Source organism: Calonectris borealis, chromosome 6 (assembly GCF_964195595.1).
Source record: "Calonectris borealis chromosome 6, bCalBor7.hap1.2, whole genome shotgun sequence".
NCBI lineage: Eukaryota > Metazoa > Chordata > Aves > Procellariiformes > Procellariidae > Calonectris > Calonectris borealis.
In genome coordinates this window covers 35,221,346-35,247,830 of record NC_134317.1, presented here as the reverse complement: position 1 = coordinate 35,247,830, position 26,485 = coordinate 35,221,346, and the positions used below count along the sequence as shown (strand labels likewise).

The 26,485-nt window shown below is 44.5% G+C and overlaps 1 protein-coding gene across 1 annotated transcript; it reads right to left on the bottom strand.

Moving 5' to 3' along the window:
- Positions 1-1,385: 1,385 nt before the first annotated feature.
- On the bottom strand, positions 1,386-15,091 carry NEMP2 (nuclear envelope integral membrane protein 2). Its single transcript, XM_075153653.1, has 9 exons — positions 14,938-15,091; positions 12,213-12,328; positions 10,390-10,618; positions 10,143-10,215; positions 9,028-9,121; positions 8,198-8,312; positions 7,330-7,555; positions 4,917-5,093; positions 1,386-2,693 (listed from the first exon to the last, which is right to left on the bottom strand). The coding sequence occupies exons 1-9, from the start codon at positions 15,065-15,067 to the stop codon at positions 2,468-2,470; spliced, it is 1,386 nt and encodes a 461-aa protein (XP_075009754.1). The 5' UTR covers positions 15,068-15,091; the 3' UTR covers positions 1,386-2,467.
- Between the last annotated feature and the right edge of the window lie 11,394 nt (positions 15,092-26,485).

Sequence of the window (26,485 nt, the reverse complement as noted above, 5' to 3'; positions counted from 1 at the left end):
GGGGGGCTTTCCCATTTAACATATTGCATAGGTAAAATATTATCTTAATGTATTATCTGGGCTATTGTATATAAGTACATATTATGTACTTACGGAAAGATAATCATCACTCCCTTAGTAAAGAGAGGAAATTCAGAAAAACCGTGGGTTTAAGCTAGGATAAATCTGATTTTCCCCCTTGGCCTCAAATCACATGGATGGGAGTTCTTAGCTAGCTACAAAGTACACTGAAAAAACTTGTCTGCTTTAAAACATGCAAAAAACATTTAAGACATCTCTTCAATTATGCTTTTTTGACTAATCTGTAGTAATCTTGGGTACTTCATTTTCATGATGGCAACACAGGCAAAGGTAAAATAAATCTTCAGTCTGCCGAGATAATTGTCAGAGAGGTTTCCATCCTTCTCCCAAACCATCAAAGATAATGAGGCTTCCCTCCGTTTTCACAACAGCTCACGCTTCCAGCCTGTTGCTAGTGACAGAACCCCCCAAGCCAAGCCTGCCTTCCAGAGTGTGGGTGGCAATTTAACTCTGAATTTGGCAGTAGCAGCCTCTCTTAGAGGTGACTCTTGCTGCTAGCAGCCTTCCTGAAGAGAACTCTCTTGTTCTATTTTTGAATGTTGTGGACTTACCAGTGAGTGTATTTTGGATCACCTGCTTGACAGGGCTTCTCTCTGCTAAACATGCTATAGATTCTGCATATGTATTTATAAATTTGTGGCACAAAAGGGTGTTAAGTGTCTCTTTACTGTAAAATGGAAGAGTTCCTTTTAAAATGAAGCAAAGTTGAAGCAATATAAAGGAGGAAGGACCATATAAATAAGGTTTCAAGCATAACTCCGAGTCCCGTTTTACAACGGAGTTCTTGGAATGTGGTACGGCAGCACTTCTTAGCACTGTTAGAGGTAACAGATTTTCTCCCTTGTCCAGTGATGGACAATGAGAAACCACGATAGTGCATGCACTGCTGAAGTCATGGTGCATGTTACAAAGAAAAGATATCCCTTTTAAAACAAATATATCCTGGTCTGAAATGCCCTTCTGGAGAGCTAACTGCTTCCCACCACCCACACTGGTGGGTTTGTAAGATCAGACAGTGACAGAATTAATGGTCTTTTGTTTTCTGCAGTCTGGAGACAGTAAAGGAAAACAGGAAGGTGAGGATAGAAGAATATAGGGATAGTCTAAAGAACAAAAGAAGGAAATGACCTCTGCAGGTGGATGACCTGAGGGGACATGATCTATTCCCTAGCCTAGGACTGTGTAGTACATAAGCTGAAAGACACTTGACTCTCTAAATTTCTCTTCCTGTTCTTTTTTTTCCCCTCCTCCTCCCCCCCCGCTAAGTCCCAAAGAGGGCCAAAGAAGGGGAGGCAGGAGCCAGGTATCCCTCCCTCGTTTTGCCGGAATTACTTTCCACTTTTTATTGAATGAGCAAACTACTGAGTACTCCGAGGACAGTGGAGCTGTATGTGGGTTATCTGTATTCCCAGTTACATGGTGACAGCATCACTCCGGCTCTGCTGACAGCAGTTCCTCCAAGCAGCTGAAACAGCCTCAGCCTTTGTTGCCTTCTCTGGGCTGCTGAGAGGCCTGGAAGGGAGGGCAGTACCCGTCTGAGGTAAGGTGACAGTGAAATTGAAAGCAATAGTAAAAAAAACATGTGGGGACGGAAATCCTCTCCTAAATCATCTGCAGTTGTCAGAGGTGGTGAAGCAGAGGACTGAGGAAAGGTTCAGCAGAGAGGGACCTGCAGAAGAGGGAAGAAGAGTATGTGAAGAAACAAAGACCTGGAGAGAACAAAGTGCAGTATAACTGGAGCAGAGACCAAGAACAGAACAATACAAGCGGAGGGTGAAAAGTCAGGCAGGAGTAAGAGCTTAAAACAAATGTGGAGAGGCAAAATGAAGCCAACAGACAGCAAGCCTAGCCAGAAGAGCAAACAAACCTCGTTCAACTGTGTTAACTCTCTATTGATCTTTAGCACTGAAAAGTCTCACAAACAATAAAAATAGTTTATCGGCACACTAACGGCATTATTGAAATTGTTGACACGTAGGGTACTTAGTAAAAGCAGAGTATTAATAATGGCTTCTCCTCCCTGTAGTGCTCAGCACAGAGGACTTGACAATGAAAAGGGCCAAACCAGATTCTCTGTTCTCTAGAGGTAGTATCCTTGGAAAAACAAGGCATCCTGGTGGGACAGGCTGTTGCCTGTACTTGCTTTGGAAATAAGCAACATTCACTTCCCCAGCATGAGAATCCTCTTCACTTGAACAGCCCCTATGGCTTCCTTCTGTTGCTCTAATCAGGCAACATCAGTGATACAGGAAACGGTTTTTCAAAAATCCCTGTTTGTCCACCAGCAACCACATGAAATCACCAAGCGTGAGTTCTCCAACTGTATCCTTCCTTTCTAGGATGAATGTGTTCTCCCTCTCTCCTTTTTGTGGTTATTTCCCAAAGCTCAGAGCAACTCAGTAGCATATGGAAATGAAATTTGTTTATGCATTTCATCTTCATCCTCCTCATCTCCTCCATGGATGGAATTGGCTGGATCACCTTGCTCAGATTCTGCCCTTGTCTCAAAGAGCTGCTCTTCCAGGAAGAAGCTCCCAATGCCGTATTCCTCATCATGCGCCTTTGTTTCTGCAGATGAGACGTGGGGAGATCCCAGAACAAAACCTGCAAACCTGCCAAATTTTTAAAGGGAGAAGTGATGAGCTGAGAAATGAAAAAAATACTGTAAATGCAGGGGATGCTGCCAGCTAAGCAGGGATGTTGTAAGGACATGCCCACAGGCAGTGCAGATGAGGGGAAGTTGCAGCATGAGCTAGGGAGTCCTGAACCACAGGGAGTAAATCACAACGGATGGCAACAACCCTGAAGATTTGTTTTCTTGCCTCATCTTCTTTTCTGTCTTTGGTCTTTTCTATATAAGTAACTTTTGCTCTTCTGGGGGCCATCTGCAAGGTCTTGTGACTAAGCAAGAAGATCTAACTTCGTTTTCACATCTTGTCAGTACTCGTGGGTAATCCAGAGTAAGCATTTGTACAGTTGGATAGATGGTACGTTAGCTTCTAAAAATAAATAAAAGCTGTAGCATATTTGAGGCAAAGGCTGTAAGAATTCAGGTAAGTTGACATTGCTAATGAAAGGAAAAATGGTGAGAACTTCGCATTCCTACGTTGCTGTGCTATCACCTTGCTTCTGGTGCAGCATGCACACTCTGGGCAAGCTGAGCTAAAGTCTGGCCAATTCTTTCACAAGAATTCACCATTCAAGCAAGTCACTGCTTTTGGTGAACTCGGAGCTGCAGACTGGGAACTCTGCAGCTGCTCCAAGAAAACGCCAAACTGGAGGTCTGGCAGAACAAAGCATGAACTACGTGACACACAGCACTGTCCCTACATTTCAGTTTGCCACAAATCCTACTTTCAGTGGACAGCTACACTGAAGAGAGAGAATGGAGCTGGAGGTTTCTGGCAAGCGTGTGGAAACAGACGGCAATTCTGACACTTGGGTAAGTGTCGACAGCATCAGAGAAATGTAAGAAAAAGGAAATGCAGCTACATTCTGGAGTTCTGGTAAACTGATCAATAATTTACATTTTAGACTTAACGCTTCTGTGAAATGAATGTTGTCACCTCGCTCTTCTTGGAAGCACTGTTAGTCTAAATGGGGAACAGTGTTGGACTGGCTGTGTTTTACAGGTTTGCCTTGTGTTGAACTATCTTCTGATGCTTAATGGAAGCTTGAAGGGGTACTCAACTTTAAATCAGAGTTCTGTTGGTTCTCCTCTTTATTTTTGTATTTTTATAGTGAACAATTTTAAGAACTGTATTAACTAAGTAATGGCTAGAAAATACATGCATCTCAATTGTTGGTTTTGTGCATTTGGCAGTATTTTGTTCTGCAATACTGCAGTGAGTTTTCACTTTTTTTATCTTTCAATCATGCTATGGGATGCAAGTATCATAGAAAATAAGATAGTTTAACAGTAAATATATAAAACCTGGCAGAGAGGCTGCCTGTGTGCCCATCCAAGGAAGATGAAGGTTCTGAAACTAGTTTTAACTTTTTATTGATTAAATTCCAAGCTGACTGGGGCTCCTTTGAAATTGTGATACTTGGTTCTGTGGCAAGGGCCAAGTCTTTGTGGCTGGGTAATACGTGAAACTCTGCTTCTGGTGTCTCGAAGTTTCAGTTTTGACGGAAATACACTGCTATTGTGATTAATTTTATATTCTGCAATATTTTCTGGCTGCATTTATCTGACCCTTCCCTTCCTAACTCATATTTGTCTTAAGTTTGTCTCTTAAGCTGTAGCTCTTCTACCTGTTATACTTCCTAGGTGCAGGCACTGATTTTTTTTTTTTCCCTCTGTGTTCTTAGTCTTAGGTATTGGTTGATACTTCAAGTAATAGGATTTCTTGGCTGTGCAGGCTTGCAGTTGGAGAGCTTAATCCAAGTAATGTTTGAGCAAGTATTTTCAGCCTGCCCCAATTTTACACACTGCAAAAGTGTACTGCTCTAAAAACTGAAGAGAGGGGCATTTCCCTGGTTAGACGGCCGCCTGAGTCACTGTGTATGAGCTTGCAGAGGCACTGTAGGGAGCCTGTACGTTTTAGGGAAAGCTGCCATTACCACGAATCAGCTGTGAACATCTGCAAACTCTCAGAGTAATTTATGGTCAGAGAGGAACAAACAGGGTTTAATACCACCAGCAAGTAATATCCTTGAGAGGTGCGGCTGTGATCTTTAGTGGGTTTACTCAAGTAGATAAAGCTACCTGCGTGTCTGACTGCATGCAAGATAAACGCACCTGGAACGGTGCCTGAAGTAGCATTTGGATCTGCTGTGTAACAGCGCCTGTGCAATGCGTCTCCCGTTTTAGAGAGGCCAGACTTTCTTACCTATGTGGGGACTGGAGTTTGGATACAGCTAACCATGATGGGAAGTCAGGGTTCCTGCAGAATGAGCGTAGCTCCTCCAGAGCTCTGATAGTTTCTGTTTCACCTTGTTCTCGATACTCCTCTTCAGTAAGGCATTTAAACACTAACTTTTTTGATTTAAAGTGGTTCTTCATTTTTCTAGAACGAAATGAAAACAATTAGTATTTCTAAAGTCTTCTATTGTTGTCCTTTTTCTCTCCTACCTGCTATTAACATGCATTAATCACTTTTATCCTTTTAAGAGGACAAGCTACATTCTTGCATTGAAATTTTAGGACAAGGCGTCTAATGTTTACTAGCCTCTTTACCCTAGGTCTTAACCAAAGTTGTAGAATTCCACAGAATGATATCTAATGAGCTTTGGATCAGGTCCTTACTGTGTATGCATGGACTAAAATCTCATAGAATTAAATAGATGGCTGCTTGCTCAGCCATTTTTAGGTGCAATATGCAGAATGTGTCTGTGCAGAGACATAGGCTGAATCAAAACCCAGTCTGCATATGTAACTTCGAAGATAAGCAATACTCTAAGTCTGTTATGAGTTGTTCATGTTGTTTACTAGATCGCTTCTCTTAAATCTTGCTTTAAATTACAAAACTGAGTCGTCTGAGGCCAAAATGTTTACAATCTGATGTTTTTTTAGCTGCTGCGTAGCAGTGTATAATATAATTAGATATCAATTAGAAAGTGTGCCATGTTCTGTTCCCTTCTGTCGACTGCTTTCAATTTAAATGTTGTGATGAGTTAAGATAAGCAAGGGCTGGATGCCCATAAAACTTTCAGCTCTGTATAAAAACACCTGCTCTAACCAACAGCATTCACTTTCCTCCTTATTTCCCTGTAAAGCAAGAATAAACTGTAGCCCTTAGTCAAATGGTAAAGGTCTTGCTGGCTCAGTGGGATCAGTACTGATCTTAACAAATAACGCAAGATTCTTAGTTATTTTGATATATCTGCTGCTCTGAATTGTGTATCTGGCATCATGGCCTCACAGTTTGGTGCTACTGCTTAGTGTTTTGAAACAAAAAACAACCCTTATCATTCTCCTAAGAGAAATGTGTAGAGCTATATTTCAGTGCTTTTTGGCTTTATAGAAGCATCAGTTCATGAAAAACAAAAAGAGGTCCACATGGAGAACAAACTACAGTGTTTCAGGGTAAAACAGGTATGTTCTGACTTCTGTGAACTCGTCATCAAATCTTACTGATTTCAGAGTGAGCTGAACCTGTTTACATCAGGTAAGTATTGATCCTATATGTTGCTTTTGAAACAGCTGGTGCTTCTCAGCTGCAGGCAAAAATCAGTCTTCAACAAATGATAATTCTACCTAAAATAAAAAAGTTTCAACCCAGTCCACACTTCAACATCTAATGAGCACAAGAGCAAAGCAGTATGTTCTTCAAAACTAAATACTGTGTAAAAGACTAAAAAAGAAATTATTTAGTTTTTATTCTTTTGGTTATGCCAGTTCTAGCCTTTGCCTCTTCCTGGTTCTCTGCAGTTCAGCAGAAGTCCACAGCTACGGAACAGTCTGCACTAAAGTCTCTTGATCTGGATGCCATCACTGCAGGTAAGAAACAGATGTAAGTTGGCAGGACTTCTTAGAATCTTCATTGAGTGTTGTATTTGTGATAAAACACGCTTCCAATTCAAGGATGAGGAAACATGATGTTCCCATATTGCTAATGAAAATACTTAGCAAACTAAGGTCCACATACTGCAAGCAGTTCCCATTCCAAATGCCACAATATAAATGGGGCTCTGGGAATAGGGAGGAATGTCTCCACAGTGATAACGGATTGTTTCCACGAATTAAAGGTAGGCATGTACATCTAGGCTAATAATCTTGGAAAACTAAAAGCAATGGAAACCATTATTTTTGTGGACATGGGTTTTTAGTCTCTGAACTCCACGCTAACCTACAAGCACTGTCACTTTTTAACGTCTGCTTCCTAAGTGATGGTATACTGTTTTATTCAGTATATTATTATTCAGTACAAGTTACCTGTAGATTCTCTCACTACACATGAAACCAAGGCAGTATTGCTGCAGTCTAATCAATCAACCGAACAGAAATGTTTTAGTTACCATATGCTGCAGACTAGAAGGTGCTACATTTGTACTTGAGAGCACAGTCACATTTCTCCCTTCTCCATAGAACAAAACTCATGCTTAAAACTGCCAAATGGAAAATAATTAAATTCCCGTGTCTCAGGGATTTAAACCTTTTCTATTGCGCTTTACATTTGGTAAAAATACAAACTAGTATTAGAAATTCATAAGTCATTATTGAAGTGTAAGGATTTTTTCATTATCGGCCTCCAGTATTTCCTGGTGATACAGGGACTTGGACGTTGACAAAGACATACAAACCTGCCTACGTGACAAGCAGCACCAAGGGGGTAACACAGGCCTTTTGAACAGAGGCTGACTGCTATTACTGCATACGCAACTTGAGGTATGGTAACACCACAATAAATCAAGACAAAAGCTGTTAATTGTAGTGTCCATGTGAACAAGGTTATGCTCAGTTCAGTGGTAAGCGGTCCATGCTGATAGCAAGTGGCAAAGCTGGTAATTCCAACAGCCAGAAAGTACCCTGTAGAAACAGAAAAGGAGGACATGGAGAAAAAGATGCAAACTACCCATTTCACTCCATTAGTTTGGCTCACAAAGCTTGCAACTGCTGTGAAGTATAGCCTGCTGTTTCCCGCATTGTCTTATAGATACCTGCATTATGTTGTATGTGCTTTGTATTTCAAAAGCGTGCAGTGAGTTCACCAGGTGATCTATGAACAGCCTTTAGCTGCACGTGAATTCTCCCCATGCAAGAATGTCGAGGCAGGTGCCAGATCAATAGATTTGTCAGCCCCTGCAGCCACATCCAGTTAGCAACTTAGGCATCCAGTTCCCGCGTCCAGCGAAATACAAACCAGCGTAGCTGCCCTTTGCAGTTCCAGGGAAAGTATGTAATGGCAAATCAATGAGTAAATAATATAGGCAAAGTCTGCTCTTAAAGCTGCCACTGGCCCGCCATATCAAACTCCTTATTTAATGATACAATGTGCGTAAATGCTCATTTGAGTGGATTAGGAACCTTTGGAATATTCCAACGTCTATAGCTGAGGAGAAAAAAGTACTCCATAAATGAATCACTTTATTTTGGTTTTTATGAGCAGGTATTCATCTAACCACTAAATTAAGCCAAAATCTGCAGCCCATTTTTTGATAATTTCCTTACCCAACAAGTAGTTTCTGTGTTCAGACCACAACCACTGCATATTCTCTTTGAAGTAGTAAATAAAATAGAGAGAGGACATCCAGCAGCCACTCATTAAGATCCAGAAGGTACTGTGCTGGAAATTAAAAAAAAAAAACAAACCAACATTAAAAAATTAAAAAATAGAAAAATTTCAAGTCAGAATCAGGACCATTGTGCGCAAGGCAACTCAGGCAAAACCAGATGTGATATTCGGTAGACCTACAGGGCATGTGATCTGTGTTAGACTTCCACTGTACAGTGCTCTGCACGCTACAACTAAACAGTATCAATTCTAAGTGGAGCAATTGCTTCTCTGTATTTGTACATCATGTCCCAATGTCATGGTATAAGCCTATTGCAGTGCATTTCCAATTAACGTATTTCAGCAATATTGTGGGAATGCACGGACTTTGCAAAAGGAAAAATTCACATCTGCCTTGCAATGAATTGTCTCTGGTGAACAGAAGAGAATCTGTCCCAGCTGCCACTAAAATGAGATTTTGATTTAGATTGATTCATAGATTCAAAAGTAAGCTTAGCTCCAGTCCAATAAAAATAATTTATGTTTCAGAATAAACTCTTCTTGTACATCAACAATCTCCTGTTTACTTTAAACTAGGAGCAAGCTAACTAGAACTTGATTCTGACCTAATTATATTTATTTGACGCAAGCAATCTTGCAGTCATTTCAGTGGAGTTACCTGGCCACAGAAACAGAGCAAGATCAGAATCTGGCTCTGTACTCTTCACTTCCTATATTATGATGTTGATGATTATCGTTATTATTTTTTTTATAAATGTAGATTTACCCTTGGAATAAACCTTTTAAGTGTCAACAGGACAAAGACTAGCAGAGCAAGAACACCCAGTATTATTCCAGAAAGGTAAAAGAACTTGGTACTCCTGTAAGAGAACAAGAGAGAATACGGTGAGAAGTATAATTTGTAATTGGTTAAGATGCCAACATTTGTAAAAGCAGCAGTGATCTTCAATAAGAACTTAGCACAGCTGTAAGTTAGAGTTGTAGTTACATGGTTAACAGGCCCAGTTTAGATATTAAATCCATGTAAGGAAAAATTCCTAACAGATACTTAAGGTCACTGGAGTTGTTACAGGCTAGGAGATTGTGTTCGTTTTTTTTAAAGCTCACACTATTTCTGACTTCATTGACCTTCTAGTTTCTAGTAATTTCATTTTCTTCTATGTACCGATATGGTTCTGTACTGCAAGAAAAGTTTTATTTTTTTAATTTAAAAATGTAAAAAAACCTCCACAAACCTACAAGTTTTTTTCTAAGCTTATGCATTTATAAAGTCTGACTTTTTAATTCAGAGTTAACTCTATAAAACCTGTTGCTGCTCTGCTTGTTTTAGAGGTGTCTCCTGACAATTAATTTGTGACTCATTTTGCTTTAAAGTTATGGGACACATGTTTTGCTATAACAATAAGTATCCTCCCTTACATGCTATGCAAAATGTGCACCAAAAGAACGATGGGGAAAGGCTGGCACAAAGGTGGAGGCAGATGAGGCCCCAGGTGACCTCATCCTAAGCACTTCTCGCTGCAGGAAGGCATAATTCATAATACATGCAGCATTATTTAGCATTCAGCTAACCTCACTGGTCTACAAAAGGGAGAGAGAATTTTTCTGAACAGACACGCGTGCTCGCTGAGGATTGTCTTGGTGTCTCCCAGTGCAAGAAGCTTGGATACAAGAACCCTCGCACAGCTAAGTGATTAATAGAGTGCAGCACTCCAAGATATGTCACAATCTGTCCAAACACAAATGGTATGAAGAAGTTTTAAATATGTGTTCAGTCTCCTTATTTCAATTTCCCAAAGAACTGCCTCTTCAGCTTAGAAAACAGACCAAAGATGCACAGGTTTTGGGAAAGAAGGTCAAAAACCAGCAGCTGGTACTCACCTGCTCAGGCTGTTTGCAAAATGGAACAGAAAAACTCCAGCTACAAACAAAAACAAGAGTTTTCCATCTAGCACTAAAAAAAGGGGGAAAAAAATAGAAATGGACTTTAGACTAATTCAATCTGAAATGTTGATTATATAAAATATCAACAGAAAAGTCCCAAGCTTCTTACAGAAGAGATGGTACATTCAGTAACACTGGCAATACCAATCTATCTGAAATCTACACTGAAAGCTTTTTTACTTACTTTCTCGTTTCACACTCACGGTGTACGGTTCGGTTTTGAAGGGCTGTATTTTGAAACAAATATCCTCTCCATATTGTTTTATGCTTATGAAAGTTTCTGTAGATGCCTCTGGTTTCCGTAAGATTTGAACAGCACATGCAGCAAACTCAAAAACAGTTTCTGAATTACGACAGTTGCTTTTTTCTGAAATAGGCTCAAACCTGAACATTTCTCTGCTGTTAACTTTTACCTAAAAACAAAACAACAGAATACACAGAGCAGTAGCTCAGAATCAGGGTTTTTTTCTGAACTATATAGCATATCAGCCATACATGTGATAATGAAAATCAGTATAGAGAGATCAAGAATAAAATAGTAGTGCAATTCTTATTGTTGTTATTTAATATTGGTTATTAATATTATGCAAAGATTAATTGTTTAGGCCTTACAAGGTGATTCAGAGAACTCAACGTCAGCAAAGTTCTATGGAGGGGCCTCAATCCATCCAAAAGCTCGGTGGGTTTGGTTTTACCATGACTTTTTTACCCACACACAAATTTCTAACAAAACCAGTAATGTTTGACTGACCACCGTTTCTTTTGTGGATGTTCATACGTTTCCCCATTCCCCTCCTGAACCGTAAGAAATTGGACTTGCTTTTCTTGTAGTTAATAATGCAATCTTCAGAAGAGGGACAGAAGAGGGATAAGGAAAATTAAAGAGATCATAACCAGAAATTTAAATATAAGCATGTTCCTGTTGGGTATTTTGGGGTTTCTCGCTAGTTCCTAGCACCCTCCCCCACCAAACTGGTAAAAGATCTTGTCGATCTTCTGAGATGGGATGATCTTCCTGAAGATTGTGATTCATTGTGAGCTCTTGATCAGGGCCTATTAGACAACAAAACCCAGCTACAAAAAAGTGATGCAACAAGTAATAAAACAGGCTTCTACTGGGAGAAGAGACAACACGTCAGCAAGCAGTTTGTTGTGGGAAAAATCTGAACTTCCTGCTTTTAAACATTTACTCCAGGAAAGCTTGTGTAACTGCCGGAGGGTTTTACCACCTGAAGTCTGCTACCATTCATAGAAACATCTGCAGCATGTTCCTGAGGAAAATAGTCCTGGCAGGCAAAGAGATGTTCCACTTCCTTCTGTCTGAGAGCAAATTCCTCCAACAGAGATGAAGTGAAACTGTTTCCTTCCCTTGTCCGGAGACATACTTCCCAGGAAAAAAAAGGAACCACACAGATAGTCGGCTTGTTCTTTTAGCTATTATTGCTTCCACTGTTGAAGAGATTTTTATATTGTTTCAAGCTAATCGCTAAACATGTTTCTTGTAAGATGACCCTCTGTTACGCAGAAAAACAGAAATGCACTGCTACTGCTGTTTTTTCATTAGTCACAATCTAATACACCTTTGCTTCCTATACCATGGCCTGGTATGCTACAGCGAGCGAGTCACAGAACTGCATTTTATTCTCAAATTTAGAAGTTTTATAAAGGCGTTTGGTGATAAGCAAAAACGTTTGTTGCAGAGGTTAACAGTAGTCCATCAGCAGAAAAGGTGTGCAACAAAATAATACGCAACACTAAGTTAATGTTTGTGTGGCATCATTCTATAAGCCTGGTTGACATCCTTCTAAGAGAGAGAGACCAAACCTCACTGCATCCAAAGTAGAGGATCGCAATGTTGCATTTTTATCTTGGTCCTACTTAGACACCGTTCCAACTACTAATTACAGAGATACTGCTTTGATCTTGCTAACTGATCATACACTTTGCTGGCAAAAGTTCACGTGAAATGTACTGCGTATCTGAATGATCCCCAGAACGGCCTCTTACCTGAAGAGTCGACCAAACGTACTGTAAGTGAATGGTTCTGTTTTGCACATAGCAGTAACAGTTTTCATCCTGTTTCTGGATGACATCCATTTCCTGCAAAAAGCTACAGTTTCTACCTGGGGGGGAGGCAGAAAAATTAATTTTAAGCATGTATCAAACATAAATGTATAATTTTCCTCCATTTCATTGTTGTATATGCGGAGGGAATCACAAGCAATTTGCAGATAATCAAACGTAAAAACTATGCTGCAGGGTAGCATGTTCAATATGATTTAGATGAAAATTCAAATTAGACTTCTAACCAAGTTACTTAGGCTCCAGAGTAAACTGTAACACCTTTGGAAAAAAAAAATTAATCTAGGGCGATATTTTTAAAAAATGTTATCCATAAAAGCTTGGCTTCGGTATCAGTGTTTTGATGGCACTGGAATACGGCCTCTGGGCCAAATTCATTGCTGGCACGAGTGGGTGTAACTCCACCGGAGTCGATGCTTATACCAATGGTGAATGCAACTGTGGGAGTCTTGAGCAGGTAAACAGGCTTACATATTAAAATAGTCATTTAGCACATGACATGGCTGCTGATTGCAGAAATCGTACTCCTTTCCCTCGGAAATGTTTCTAATGTTAAATAACGCAACTCCTCTCTCTCAAAAAAATTTTCCTGACATAGTCCAGCCATGACATGTAATAAGGCAACTGCACTGATAGCTTGCCATAAGTCATTTAATTAGGGATGCTCATTCGTCTAACTCTCCTGAAATGTTAGTGACCCCCTACAATCTTCACAATTAGATTGCACTTTTGAGCAGAAATGCACCTAAAAGATTTATGGAGCAAACTTTGAAGAATAACATACATTCTGATCTATATGCATCGGAATATGTGTAAAATATACCCTACAGTGCATTACCACAGTGTTCCAGGAACATAATTAAAGAGAAGAATAAAAGAAATAATTACAGATCTGAACAGAGGGAATCATCTGGCTCACTGAATAGAAAATGTAGGTCTAAGCCAAGCTCAGTAATAACTGCTAAAACACTGTCATACACTCAGAACAGCAAAATGAGTATGTGCAAAACAGTCTCAATCTGGACAAGGAGATACTGTTTGCAGGTAAAAACCTGCCCTGTCTCTATAAGGAAGCTGAACTTAGGCTAAATTATTTTTTAACCAATTTAATTAAGCCAATGAAAATGACTGTGTGGATGTTCTTACATAAGTTTTATTAAGTCATTCCAGAATGAGTGTCCACGGATGATCCTGCTGAAGTAAATTGGTTTAAACTTAAAATTTGGGCATTTTTATTGTGAAAAATTAACCATCTGATTAATTTTCATCCACGGCAAATCCAGGGGGAGGGAACACAACCCTTCAGACAAGGGCTGGCTGTATCTCTCGACTGGCACTTCCATAAAGGTCATCAGAGGAAGCGGCAGAAGGATTCGCCTCTGAAGCGTGCTGCCAACTGACGCAGCAAGCAGCTGAGGCTGGGCACTACCCAGGGCTAAGACTGAGAACCCAGTGATAGGAAGCAGCAATAGCCTAGCAGGCCCAAAACGCAGCCAGAGTGCCCACATCCTCCCTGCAGGGTGTGTTAGGATTTTCTGCCACTACGGATAAACTATCGATCCACATTAGAAGTAATGCCCTCCATATACAACGCTAAAAAATATTTTCTTACCCCCCTTAATTTTAAGGCATTTTCTTGAGAAAAATAATTTGCTTTAAACATGGCATCAGCTCCATAGAGTGAAACAATCACATTCCAAAAGGAAAGGTGCTCCCAAACTGGGAATCATGAGATGGAGAAGGGCTGTAGCTACCGTGAGGACACGCAGAGAGGGCAACTCTCAAGTTTCGAGATTGCGAGCAGTGGGGAGAATCAGCATCTGCTGCAGAATCCGGAGGACGCCCAAGACTCAGGAACGTCAAGGCAAGGGGGGAAGCAGTTCCTTGAGTTACGTATCTCTACTACAACTGAGAATAACCTTTAGGGTTTTCACTGCCCTCGTTAATAAAAGATCTGTGCTGCACCCAATACTCTTGAACCAAGCTAATGAGAAAGCCAGAGAGAGTAACGCACACTCCGGGTCAGTTTCCCATGCCGGCGGCACCCGGCCTTCCAACCTCTGCCACCGAAAGGGATGGGAGAGGCACCCGTTCTCTGGGCACGCGGTGCCGCTTCCTTCATGGAAGTTCTCCCAGGCCAGTACCCCCGCCTGCGTCTGCCTGTCCCGCAAGGTGCCACGCAGAATATTCTTGTGGAAACTGAACTGAGGGGGGACAAGTAGGAGAAACCAGCAAAGCGCCTCAGGGACGCGTCTGGCCCCGGAAACCACTTTAGCTCTCGGCCGAAGCGGGCAGGGACGGAGGCAGGCGGGGACGCGGCGGCGGCGGCGGCCCCGGCCTTTCCGTAGGGCAGCGCCATTTTGGGCAGAAGCAGGAGGCAGCGGGTCGCGCTGTACCGGGGGCGATGGACACTGAGGGAAACCGGGGGGGGGAGAGCGTGTCCCCCGCGGCTCCCTGTTCTCAAGGAGGCTGGGAGTGAGGAAACCCCCCCGCCGGCCTGTGATCACCCCAGCAGGGGAAAGGGACCCCCCGCCCCCGCCCCAAGACCCCCGCCGCCGCCCCGCCCGCGGCTTGCTCTGCCCCGCCGCCGCCGGCGGAGCTCTCCCGGCCCCGCGCAGGCCCCTCGGGGGCGGGAGGGGAAGGGCAGTACCTGCTGACGGCGCCTCCCCGCTGCCCCCGGCCGCCCCGGACAGCGCCAGGAGGAGCAGTCCCAGTCCCAGCCCCAGCCCCGGCCGGGCCCGGGGACGCTGCCAGCGGCGGAGTGGCCCCGCCGGCCTCATGTGGCGGCCGCCGGCTCCGGCCTCGCCCCTAACGGTCGCGGCGAGGGCGGGCCCCGGCGCGGGGAAGGGGCGGTGCGGCCCTGCGCCCCCCCACCGCCCTTCTTCCCCCGCAGGGCCGCTGCGCTGCTCGAGGTGAGCGGCCCCGGGCAGGGGGTTCACCCCGGTTGATGCTAAATACTCGTGCGGGGAGCAGGCAGGAGCCCCGGCCTCGGGCAGCGGCCTGTGCGGGGCAGACACGGCCCCTCGGCACCGCTGTCGGCGGGGGGGCTCCTCGTCTGGCGTGTTACATCCCGCCTTTTGTTTCTCTTACTTGTGTTTTAGGGCTTCAGTGGAGTTAAGAGCGTGCGCTTGGAAAGAAAGAGAAAAACCGTATGAATGTAACAGCTCAGCAAAAGCGTTTCCTGGGATTGTGGTCCCGAAAGCCTTGGCTGGACTTACCGGTCAGGACGCAAATTGGTCCCGAAACAAAGGCTCACGTGAGCCGCTTGCGACGCCGCCCAAGCCTCCGCTGAGGCAGCCCCCCCCGCTGAGCAGAGGAGGTGAAGATTCGCCTCCTTACGCACCCTGTTCCCGATGCCCCCTTCCCCACCCAGCCTGAGGGAAAGGCCGAGCCGGGTCACCAGCGCGCCTGCAACTGGCGGTGGTTGAGTCAGCCATGGAACGACACACGTTGATCAGATCCTCTGCCCACCCAGAGGAATGCCCTGAATGAAATGTTATTAGATGCTCTGATGGAGGTGAAGGTCCACAGCTTTTCTGTATTTCCTAGGCAGCCACAAGAAGAGCCTGGAGCAGGACACGCACAGTTCCCCCGTCAGCGCTGTGAAGGCACGAGCTAGGTCCAACTCAGCCCAGTCCCCGCTTGCTCATTGCAGTCGTTTCAGATCACTTGTGAGTCACAGTCAGCAGTCAGGGGTGGAAAGGGCTGGAGCTTTTTTCCTATTCTATGAAAATCAATAAACACAATTTTGCCAAGGCATTCTGGCATCACCAACGTCTATTTTTCTACCAAGCTCTACATTTGGCCTTTCCAACCTACTTGCTTTGCTACAATGCGTTCCCTTCCTCGTTCTTAAAACTATGCTGTTTCTCTGCATGAAGATTGCTTTTGGTTTTATTTCTGATTGTTTAGGGCTGGATCCAATTCCTGGGGGTGCCAGGATGGGCTTTTTTAACACCTGAAGGGGGCTGCCCACTGCCTCGCACCTTGTCTTGGCACTTACATCTGCGGGGAGTGGGTGGTGCCTCGCCTCCTACACCCGCTCGGCGCTGGCTGGGCTCACATGTAACTGTGGATTATTCCTTGCAAGTACTGAGGAAGTGGAGAATAAGGGCAAAAATAGTTGGGATTTGATAGCAACATCTGACAAACTTCAGTCTCCAAAGGAAGCAGCGATTGATTTATATCTTTATTTGTCTTTATGTAATTTGGGTGTTGTCTTTATACAACTTTTCAGGCGCTTTCTCTGGCAAATGTGGTGAAGAAAGAAATGCTGGGTTTTGCGCTTACCTGCTTCCCTAATAAACCCTTAGAAATATGTTACCTCTCGGTTGCGTGGCTAAACAGCAAGGGACAATCATAGCCAAGTTATTAGAGGAATCCCTTTCACATTTTCAATTTGAAATATTTTTTCGGTTATGTTAACCTTCTTGACAGTATTTTTTCTGGGAAAGGAGACACTCCACGTTCAGATCTCGCTTGTATTTTCATTCCTAGAGCTCTTTGCACTTCACCGCTAATTAACTTTCAATAACTGTCGTAGGGTTACAGTCAGTCAGCATGAATCAGACGGAAAATGTAGCTTTAGGGGACCGCACTCTGTCAAAAACGATTAGAAACCTTTGCTTGATTTCCGAGGAGAGCGTACTCACTCAAGCAGGATACAGCAGCTATTAGGCAGTGTTCTACTGCAGTAAGAAATCCTTATTAAAAGAGACTCAGTGCTTTCACTACAGCCCTCCTTCCAGGGTGGCTCTGAGTAATTATGCGGCATTTTCCTTGCTTCCCATTTGTTTGTTTGACTTCCTAAATGGTGGTGTTGCTTAGGCCAAAGCTTGGGTTCTGAGGTTAAAGGCAGTATTTTTAACTGTTCGCTCACAAATATGATTCGAAACGGGGGAGAAGGGGGAGGTCGCTTACGGGCGCAGCTCAGCTCGTGGAAGCTCTGCCCTTCCCAGGTCTCGTAAGCTGGGAGAGTTGAGTGAGACCAGCTTGTGGCTAGGAGAGCTCGGGGGAAGACCTGGCTGTGGTAGTGATGCTGGTGGTACTGGGAATGGGTCACATTCCCAGGATGGAGCATACAGGGCTCTCAAGCTCCATGCTTTCAACAAATTGCCGCTTTGGTAATTGGGAAGGCGGTACACGAGCAGTGCAGAGCCACATCCCCAGCGTGTGCTTTCCTCTCAAGCTTTTGGAGCTCTGGGTTACGCCACCCAATTCTCTCTGGCCCCTGAAATGCTCCTTAATACCATCCGCAATGCCCTTGTCTAGCTGCTTAAAGGCTGATTGCAATGTTAGATGTAATGCCAAATCCGCCTTATGCTGCTGAATCCTTTTTCTTCCACAAAGACCCCAGCTATTCTCTGCTGATGATTTATTTGGCCTGTGCAGCTGTAGGAATAGGCTACAGCTGTGTAAGGCACTGATGGGGAGGTCCTCTGTGCTCCTCAAAGCCTGGCCTACCTTGGGCCCTAGTGCTGTTGGAGACAGCCCCTCTGCCCTGCAGCATCTGCAAGCCCAAGCTGGGGACAAGGCACTTGGGGTCCCAGTTCCCACCCTGCAAGGTGATGCTCATTACCCAGTTTACCCAGTTGCAGCCTACTGTTTACTTTCTAACTAGAGCTAATAGAGGCTTTTAATTTCCAGGTGTGCTGCTAAAATCTCAACATGTGCTCCGGATGACTAAGGATGCTTCCTCTGATTTATTTTATTTCCCCCCCTGCCCCCCCCTTTGCTCTCCCTTCCCCCTCCTTACATCACCAATGGGTATAATTTGTTTTGCAGAGTTACAGGGTGTTTTATCTTTCTTTGGCCAGCCCCAGCTGATGGGGGTTTGTTGAAGGCACGGCATTCTTGCTTTCTTAGAGCTGGCACGTGGGCGTTGGATTGTGTCATTCGTAGGAGGTGAGCGTCAAAGGAAGTGGGATCAACTGCTGGAGGAGGTTTGTAAGCCAGGTACTTAATATTTGGTTTCCTGGAAAAGCAAGAAAAACATAGCAAAACAGGCAGCCTTTGTGTCTTTAGTTTTCCCATGTAATCAGAATAACACAATACCTATACGTGCTTAAGCACAGTTCGGTTTTTTGTGGGTTGTTTTTTTTTTTTTTTTGCCTTGGTTTATTCAGGATGGAGAACTACTATATTTCCCTTTAAATAGTTTCACATGTTTTGGTGGATTCTGTTGAATGTTTATTCCAGTAACACAAATAATTCATGTTCCTTAAGTGCCCTCGCAAGTAATGCGATTTATTATTGGGTACATTATGTTGTCTTTTTATTTGATGTAAAATGGCCTCTTAGAGTTAAAATTAGACAGAGGAGCCATTTGAGACTATTTTGTTCATCTCCAACTGTTTTTTCAGGAGTGCATTAGTCTGAAGTATTTCATGGGCAAAATACTGAGTTATTTTTGGGGGAGAAAAATGATCTACAAAAGAAAAGTATAGCTACTTATTTTTACAGTAGTTTTATGGTAATCGCTATTTTATTTGACATGTATAGATACTGAGCTAGATACCGCTCTAGTAGGAATATTTCTTTCTCCTAAACTGCTCTTGCAGTCCTTGTTCAGGCTAAGCTTAAAAATTAACAAGAGAAATGATTTTTTTTTTAAAGGTTACCTGTGTCCTATCTTATGGATTAGGCAAAAGGACCATATTTTTTCATTATGCTGCTTTTTCTTAAACCTTTGCCTATTTAATCCAAGTGCAAGACACTTATTCTCCCTGTCCGTGCTTTTGAAAATCTATGTGCCATAACACGTTTTCCCATTGTATCACTGGCAGGGGTCAGGCATGTCCGAGACAGCAATCTGAATGTTTTTAGATAAACCCCTCTGAGTAAAGCAGCTTTTTCCTTTTTGTATGGTTTCCGCTTTACGCAGCTTTCTTGGCATTTAACCCTCCGCTCGTTTTCCCATTGCTGTCAAAGGGACCTGTAGGTCAGGAGGAAGGAAAGCTCAGTCAGACGACGGTGAAGTGTTCAGGGGAGGACTTGTCTGCAATTGCTGGAAACACAGTCCCTCCCTCTGACTTCAGCGAATTATTCTGGTGTAAGTTCATTGATCTTATTAATATTATTCCTGATTTACACAACAGTAAGCAAGTAAGCACAACAGTAAGCTAAGTAGCAGTGGGCCTTAAATATTTATCTGGTTTATTTTTAGCATGCCAATTGCAGCTATTTATATAGCAAGGAAGCAGTGATACAAATCTGACTGGATTCCTCCTTTGCTTTGAATCTGCAATAGAGAGGCAGTATTTTTTTTTTTTGACCACGAGCTCTTATTTATTATGTTAAATTTGCTCTGATTAGTATGTTGCAGACTTCATTTTTCAAGGGCCTCTTAACCCCTGCTTTTAAGCATAAGGGATCTTGTCACTTATCTAAAGGAGCATTGATGCAACTCCCAGCACGCCTGGCGTTTTTAAATTTCTGCTTTTCCTGCTTTCAGACACAGTCCTCCTTCATTGTAAAATTTCTATGCATCTCCAGACAGGCTGCTTAATGACTTCCCCCCCCCCTTCCCCCTTATCAACTCAGAATTTTTTGACTGCTGCATTTTTCCTATCTAAATATAAACATGGGAGAGACTAAGAAATAAGTGCTATTGAATGATTAGGTAGAGATATGCCAGTGGCTTTGCTTGATTAATGGATTTACATTGTGCATTACCCATAGGCAGCTTTCCAGTATCTTTCCCTAAAACAAGGTAATTTGCTTTAAAGGCTATCTTTTGTAAAATACCGATAAGCAAGAGATACTTGGTGCATGTGTGAACGTCTCGGTAGGGAGAGCCAGGATGTACAGTCATTTTGCCCCTGCTAGTCACAGCCGCTCCTGTAGGCACTTGAGGAATGCAGGATGGGCCCCAAATAGGTCTTTACAGATATTCCCTGCTGCAGTCATTTCAGCCTTTCCCGGCATTCGTATTAGCTCTAGCTGACAACAGGATTTTCGTGACGGTGACTGCAGCAGAGTACAAATGCTTTTCTTTCCCCTTTCGTGCCAGCTGGAAAGTGAAGGTAGAGACTTGCTATACTGACTCAGATGAAAGGTTGAACAAGCCCGGGCTCCTGTCTCTGGCAGTGGCCAGAGAAGCTTCAAGAGTCAAAGAACAAAACAAGCATAAAGTAATACTTTTTCCCACTCCATCCTCCTCGCAAAGTGAGTGTTTCCAACTCTGGCATCTATTCTAAGATAAGAAAGAATAACTTAAAGAAATGGGGTGGCGAGGCGGGGAGAGAGGCGTTCTCTTCAAAGTACTAGCAGGGTTTAGTTTTCTGATCCGGTGCCAAATGCAACAGAGGTACTTGCCAAATGCCCTTGCGATGGGACTTGTCCTGGGGCTTTACAGCATTGCACCTCGCTGTCTGCGCCCTGCTGTTCTGCGTCTGCTGGAGTCGGTGGGGTTCCTCTGATGCCGAGGATGCTGCCCAGCCGGTGCGAAAATCCTGCTGCTCCTGACTGTAGGGCACATCTCCGCAGCATAAAACAGAAGAGCCCTGTCCGCGCCGTTAGCAGGGCAAGCCGTTAGTGAGAGCTGTAATTTCTTCTTGGCTAGTTGAAACTGGGGAAGGACACGTATGCTGCGCAGGGAGACAGCCTGTTTCACGGTACTGTGTCATTTATTGCAGCGACCCGTGGATCGAGACTACTTTCTGAAAGTTAGGGTAGATGCTGGGCTGGTCCCTGTGGTTCCTACCCTCTACTCATGACCAACCTTGTATCATATCCCTGTTTCCTCGACGTGTGGAGCCACATTCGGTCTGGTTATAAATCTGGTTATAAAAAGGTTGTGACATCAGTACCACGCTCCTCTGAGACACTGGTGCCTGGGCAGTCCCACCTCAGGATCAGGCCTGCTGAACCAAGCATATGTTTACTGCACGAGAGATGGAGGCACAAGAGTAACTCCAGGTTGAAAGCCGAAACTCTTTGTTTCCGTGAGATGCCAGGTTTTTTAACGGCACAGTGCTCTTCTTGCCTTTCCAGTTGTACAACGCGGGTATTAAAGCAAAGGGATATTTTATGTCTGTCCATCTTTATGTCAAAGGTTTAAAGTTAGCTGGACAGTGAGCTTCTGACTTGGACGTTTTCTTTCACTCCTGAAAAAAAAACTTTTAAAGCTTTTAATCTCAAAAGCAGCATAGTCTGGAAGCATCAGCTTTTCTTCTGTGTCATTAAATGTCAAGTCTGAATTCCCAGAACTGTATTTTCAAAGGCAAGCATCTATAGGCAGGTGTTATTTGCCAGCTGATTCGGACCTTCGGCCGTTCCTAGCTCCAAGCAAGCTTCCTCAGCATAGTGACGCACCCTGGAACTGGGTAGTGGCAAACACCGTTCCCTGCTTCAAAGAAGCTACAAGTACCAAACACACCAGGGGATCCTGCCAGCTCCCTAACCCAAACAGACTGCAGGCTGAGGAGGTCAGAAACAACTTAGACACGCCTGGAAGCACTCATAAAGCACTTGAGCCTCATCACTGTTGCTCAAGGTGTCCAGCAGCTCTGCAAACATTCAAACGATGTGTGAGCCAGACAGGTGTGGCTTAGGCAGCTTGGATGCCCAAGAAGCTCAGCAGGCTAAAATCACGCAGCTAACGCTGTCCGTTTCTTAATTTGTTCATATATATATATGTCTCTCTAGCCCTTGTGTGGGGAGAGAAGATCCTGGCTTTTCCAGGTACCCGGATGCAGAAAGGACAGCAATAAAAACATCCGTGGTTGTGTTCAAAGAGCGGGGGGAAAGCAGCCAGGAGAGGCTCAGAAACCTCCTACTCCGCAGGCGGGTCACCGCTGCCAGTGGCCCAGCTCTGCTCCTGCCCTTCCCGTCCACCCTGCCCGCCGTCAGCAACAGCATCTTCCAGCCCAAGATGCCCATGTTCTCTGAGCTGATCTGGCGTGGCCGTGGGACACCTTTAGAAGAACGTTAATTTTGGAGAAAGACGGGATACAGCCGCTTTTGAGAATTAGACACTTTTAAAGCATCTCTAAGTGACCAAAACTTGCAATGCTCAAAATCACTGGCCAATGTTATGCAGGCATATAATGCTCTGTAAATATTGCCCGTTGTTGGCTTTACTTCCTAGCTGTGCATTCAAGCCGGGCGTTACGTTAGTTCCTTTTGCTGCGAGTCATAGCACCGCAGCCTTGAGAGAGACCATTGCTATGTCTGCTGAAAATGGGGGCTTGAAACCTTTGAAGAATAGTGGAAATCAGCAGGTTCTGAAGGGGTTCCCTATTGTTTGTGTAGAAACTAGCAGCTGGGGGGAAACAGCAGTGGGGAGACCGCACAGGAGCGATGGCGAGAGTGTTCCTCAGCCCCTTCCAGCCGAAGGGTGGAACGCACGTGGGCTCATTGCCCTCCCTTTAGTTGAAGGATAATTAAGCTTTGAAGTCTTACCTAAATGGCTAACGTCCAGTTAGGATGCTCAGAAATGGAACCCAGTGCTGAGATGCCCCCCCACCGCTCGGGGTTTCCACTGTTGTGCTGCAGCTGGGACCAGCTTTCAGCGGGCATCTGCACCAGCCACCGCCCTTTTGTTCTGAGCGCTCATAAATCGAATTTCCTCCCTCATGAGAAATACTGGTGAGATTTAAATTGTTTTGGTGATTTTGATGCAGAGCAATGGTATTATAGATACTGTGCTGTTATTGATTTAGTAGTATTTATTTTCAGCATGGCTAACAGGTAGCCAGGCCAAACCTCACCGTGCATTGCTTGATGCTCGTCAGAAGCGGACGTTCTCTGGGCAGTTTCTTGCTCCCTGATGCTGCAATACACCATGCTCTTTCCAGTGCAAAGGCAGCATTCTTCCTTTGTTCTGTACTGGCATCTGCGGGAAAGAATCTTCAGTTCCAGGCTGAAATAATTCCTCTTCTGTGGTAGCTCTATGCTTTCGGTGTATTGGGAGCAGAATATCAGACTAGAACTGGGCCTTCTGCTTAATTGGCTTTAGAAGTATGGTTATTATCACTAACCATGTTTTTTAATAACCATGGGGAAGCTGAACAACACCTTGGCAAATGAGTTATTTCACATTTAAGGCTTGTGCTTTTACAACTGGTTCTTTGCAGTGTCGCACCCTGAAATTGGGCTTACTGGTATTTTGTGGGGCATGGGACGTGCATCTGCACATCCATGTTGGGTGGCATTCCTCAGGGGTCGGTATTGGGACCGTCGCTATTAAACATATTTGTTGGTGATACGGACAGTGGGATTGAGTGCACCCTCAGCGAGTTTGCTGACAACACCAAGCTGTGTGCTGCTGGAGGGAAGGGATGCCATCCAGAGGGACCTTGACAGGCTTGAGAGGTGGGCCCGTGCAAACCTCATGAAGTTCAACAAGGCCAAGTGCAAGGTCCTGCACATGGGTCAGGGCAATCCCAAGCACAAATACAGGCTGGGCAGAGAATGGATTGAGAGCAGCCCTGAGGAGAAGGACTTGGGGTGTTGGTTGATGAGAAGCTCAACATGACCCGGCAATGTGCCCTTGCAGCCCAGAAGGCCAACCGTATCCTGGGCCGCATCAAAAGAAGCGTGACCAGCAGGTCGAGGGAGGTGATTCTGCCCCTCTACTCCGCTTTCGTGAGAGCCCACTTGGAGTACTCTGTTCACAACATAAGAAGGACACGGACCTGTTGGAGCGAGTCCAGAGGACAGCCATGAAGATGATCAGAGGGCTGGAGCACCTCTCCTATGAAGACAGGCTGAGAGAGTTGGGGTTGTTCAGCCTGGAGAAGAGAAGGCTCCGGGGAGACCTTATTGCAGCCTTTCAGTACCTGAGGGGGGCCTACAAGAAAGATGGAGAGGGACTTTTTACAAGAGCAGGTAGTGATAGGACAAGGGGTAATGGCTTTAAACGGAAAGAGGGTAGATTTAGATTAGATAGAAGGAAGAAATTCTTCTCTCTGAGGGTGGTGAGGCACTGGAACAGGTTTCCCAGAGAAGTTGTAGATGCCCCACCCCTGGAAGTGTTCAAGGCCAGGTTGGATGGGGCTTTGAGCAACCTGGTCTAGAGGAAGGTGTCCCTGCCCAGGACATCTAGTTGGAACTAGATGATCTTTAAGGTCCCTTCCAGCTCCAACCATTCTGTGATTCTCTATTTGACTTTTGGTACTTTTTGTTACTGCAAGTGTCATACTTGAAATGAAACGATGCTCGTAACAAAGCCAGGCAAACCTCGTTCTGATGTCCTCGGTCCTATTACCAGCACTGCTGGAAGAGGCGTTAGAGCACCTTGAAGGAGGTGGCTGGGGCAGAGGAAAGGTGATGCCAGGACACACAATGCAAGTGAGGGTGAGGCAATGCAGTACCACTGTGGATGGGACACGAGTGGGCTGGGCCTAAGGAGTCTTGGTTCGGCTGCCAGCCCTCTCGGGTGAGGCTGGACTACAAACCTGTGAACCTCAGGGCAGCTAGGAACTGTGATTTCTTGCTTAAAGCTGGTATATTCCCTGCCACAGAAACCGCATTAACTCCTTTAGTGACAGTTTGTAGCACAAATCCTGGCTGTTTAATTGGATTTATCATGGCTATTGGGAGCATAAATGTGTTTACAGATTTGTTGTGAAAGCTTTTTTGTGTGTTTTTCTCATAGCAAGTCAACTTCCATGTGGTGCAATTATGTTCAAGATGTTCCCTGTAGCACTGGAGTAATGTCAGATTATACTGTGTGTGCATGTTGTTCTTCAAAAGGATTTTATCTGAGGCACGCTGCGCCGTGTCAGAAGGAGAAAGGGAGCTCAGTCTTTTATTAAGAAAGGCACGCAAAGCTTAAAACACAAGAAATTCTGTCAAATCTTGTTGTCTTATTATAGAGAAATGCTTGCCTCCGTCTACTGAAAAGTGAAACTTTTTCCCCATTAACTTCCTTCCTGCTCCATCCAACTCTGCCAGAACTAAGTCCATCCACCTGCAGGTTCCTGCTTCTCTGCTGCAGCTTTTTCAGCGCTGAAAGGTTGAAGCAAACACAGCGAGACATTTCAGAGACGAGAGTCTGGGGGGGGGGGGGCGGGGGGAAGAGATGACTTTCATTTGGTTTGGAAAGTTTCTTTGTTTTCGTTTGGTTTGTCATCCTGTATAGTTTGGCCTAGAAACTCGCAGCGTGTTTGATGCAGCCGTACAGGAACCCCGCGTGAAGCCTGCTCACGTTCCCGGCCGCGGGGCTGCCGCCGACGGGATGCTGCGGTAGCCGCCGTCAGACATCGGGGCTACAGCAAACGGTGCTGCGCTAGGGATGAAGCTGGACCCTACTGCTCACTGTCACATTTCTCTTTTTTTTTTTTTTTTTTATTAACTTGGGTAACAATGCAATTTAACAATGCAATTTCCTGCCTGATGGCAGTTCAGATATTAAATGTCACATCTGCCTAATACTTTCATTCTTAACTATGACAAGTTTTCCCAGCGCTTCTAAAAGAGACAGTTGTGATATGTTTCATTCCCTGCTGAATGATAGTCAGAAACCCAAATTTGTTCTGTAACCCATTATTATTATTAATAATTGTTGTTATAAGCCTTGTAGAGGAGTTACTCGGAACAGCAGCACAACAATTCTCCCCGCAGTGGGAAAGGTCAGGATTTTCAGATGCCACCATTTGGAGCCTGTAACCTATTACTCTGTGGGCCGGTCGCAGGTTTTCTTTCTTTTTTAAAGTCGCAGTGAAGGACAATCTCCAGGGACATGCCTCTGCTCTCTCTTGCCATCTCGTTAGTCCGTCCCCTCCTCACAATGCCTCTCTGTCCAAGGGGAAGCTGCCGAGCCCTTGGCTGAGGTTGGCAACGCAGTGAACGACGTAGGCGTTTGAAAACTAGAAAGCTCAAAACTCGTATTCCTGTGACCAGAGAGATGGACGGAAAGATCAAAGAAGAGGACACGCAACTTGAGAGGGCGTAGCGGGCTCTGGCGTCTTAGGAAGCGAAGAGAAGACGGGCTCGGTGCCTGTGCTGCACAGAGCATCGCTGTTGCCACAGATAGAATATCTGTCCTGCAAAAATGCGTATAGAAAGGCACGAGGAGCTTGCAGCTGTGCTTAGTCTGCCTCTCATCGAGGAGGTCCTGGCAATTACCTGCCTTTCTGTCGTAAGTGCTAATGAGGTAAGGGAGCGGGAGAAAGGACACAGGTAGATCGAAGCTAAGTAGAAGGGAAAATCCATATGGCAATTGCTTACTAAAAATAAAGGTGAGGGATCGC

Coding starts and splice junctions, on each gene's coding strand:
- NEMP2 (XM_075153653.1), bottom strand. CDS start 15,067: ATGAGGCCGGCGGGGCCACTCCGCCGCTGGCAGCGTCCCCGGGCCCGG. Junction 10,216..10,389: donor CGTGAGTGTGAAACGAGAAA/GTAAGTAAAAAA, acceptor CCCTTTTTTTAG/TGCTAGATGGAAAACTCTTG. Junction 5,094..7,329: donor GCTGCTTGTCACGTAGGCAG/GTTTGTATGTCT, acceptor ATTTCGTTCTAG/AAAAATGAAGAACCACTTTA.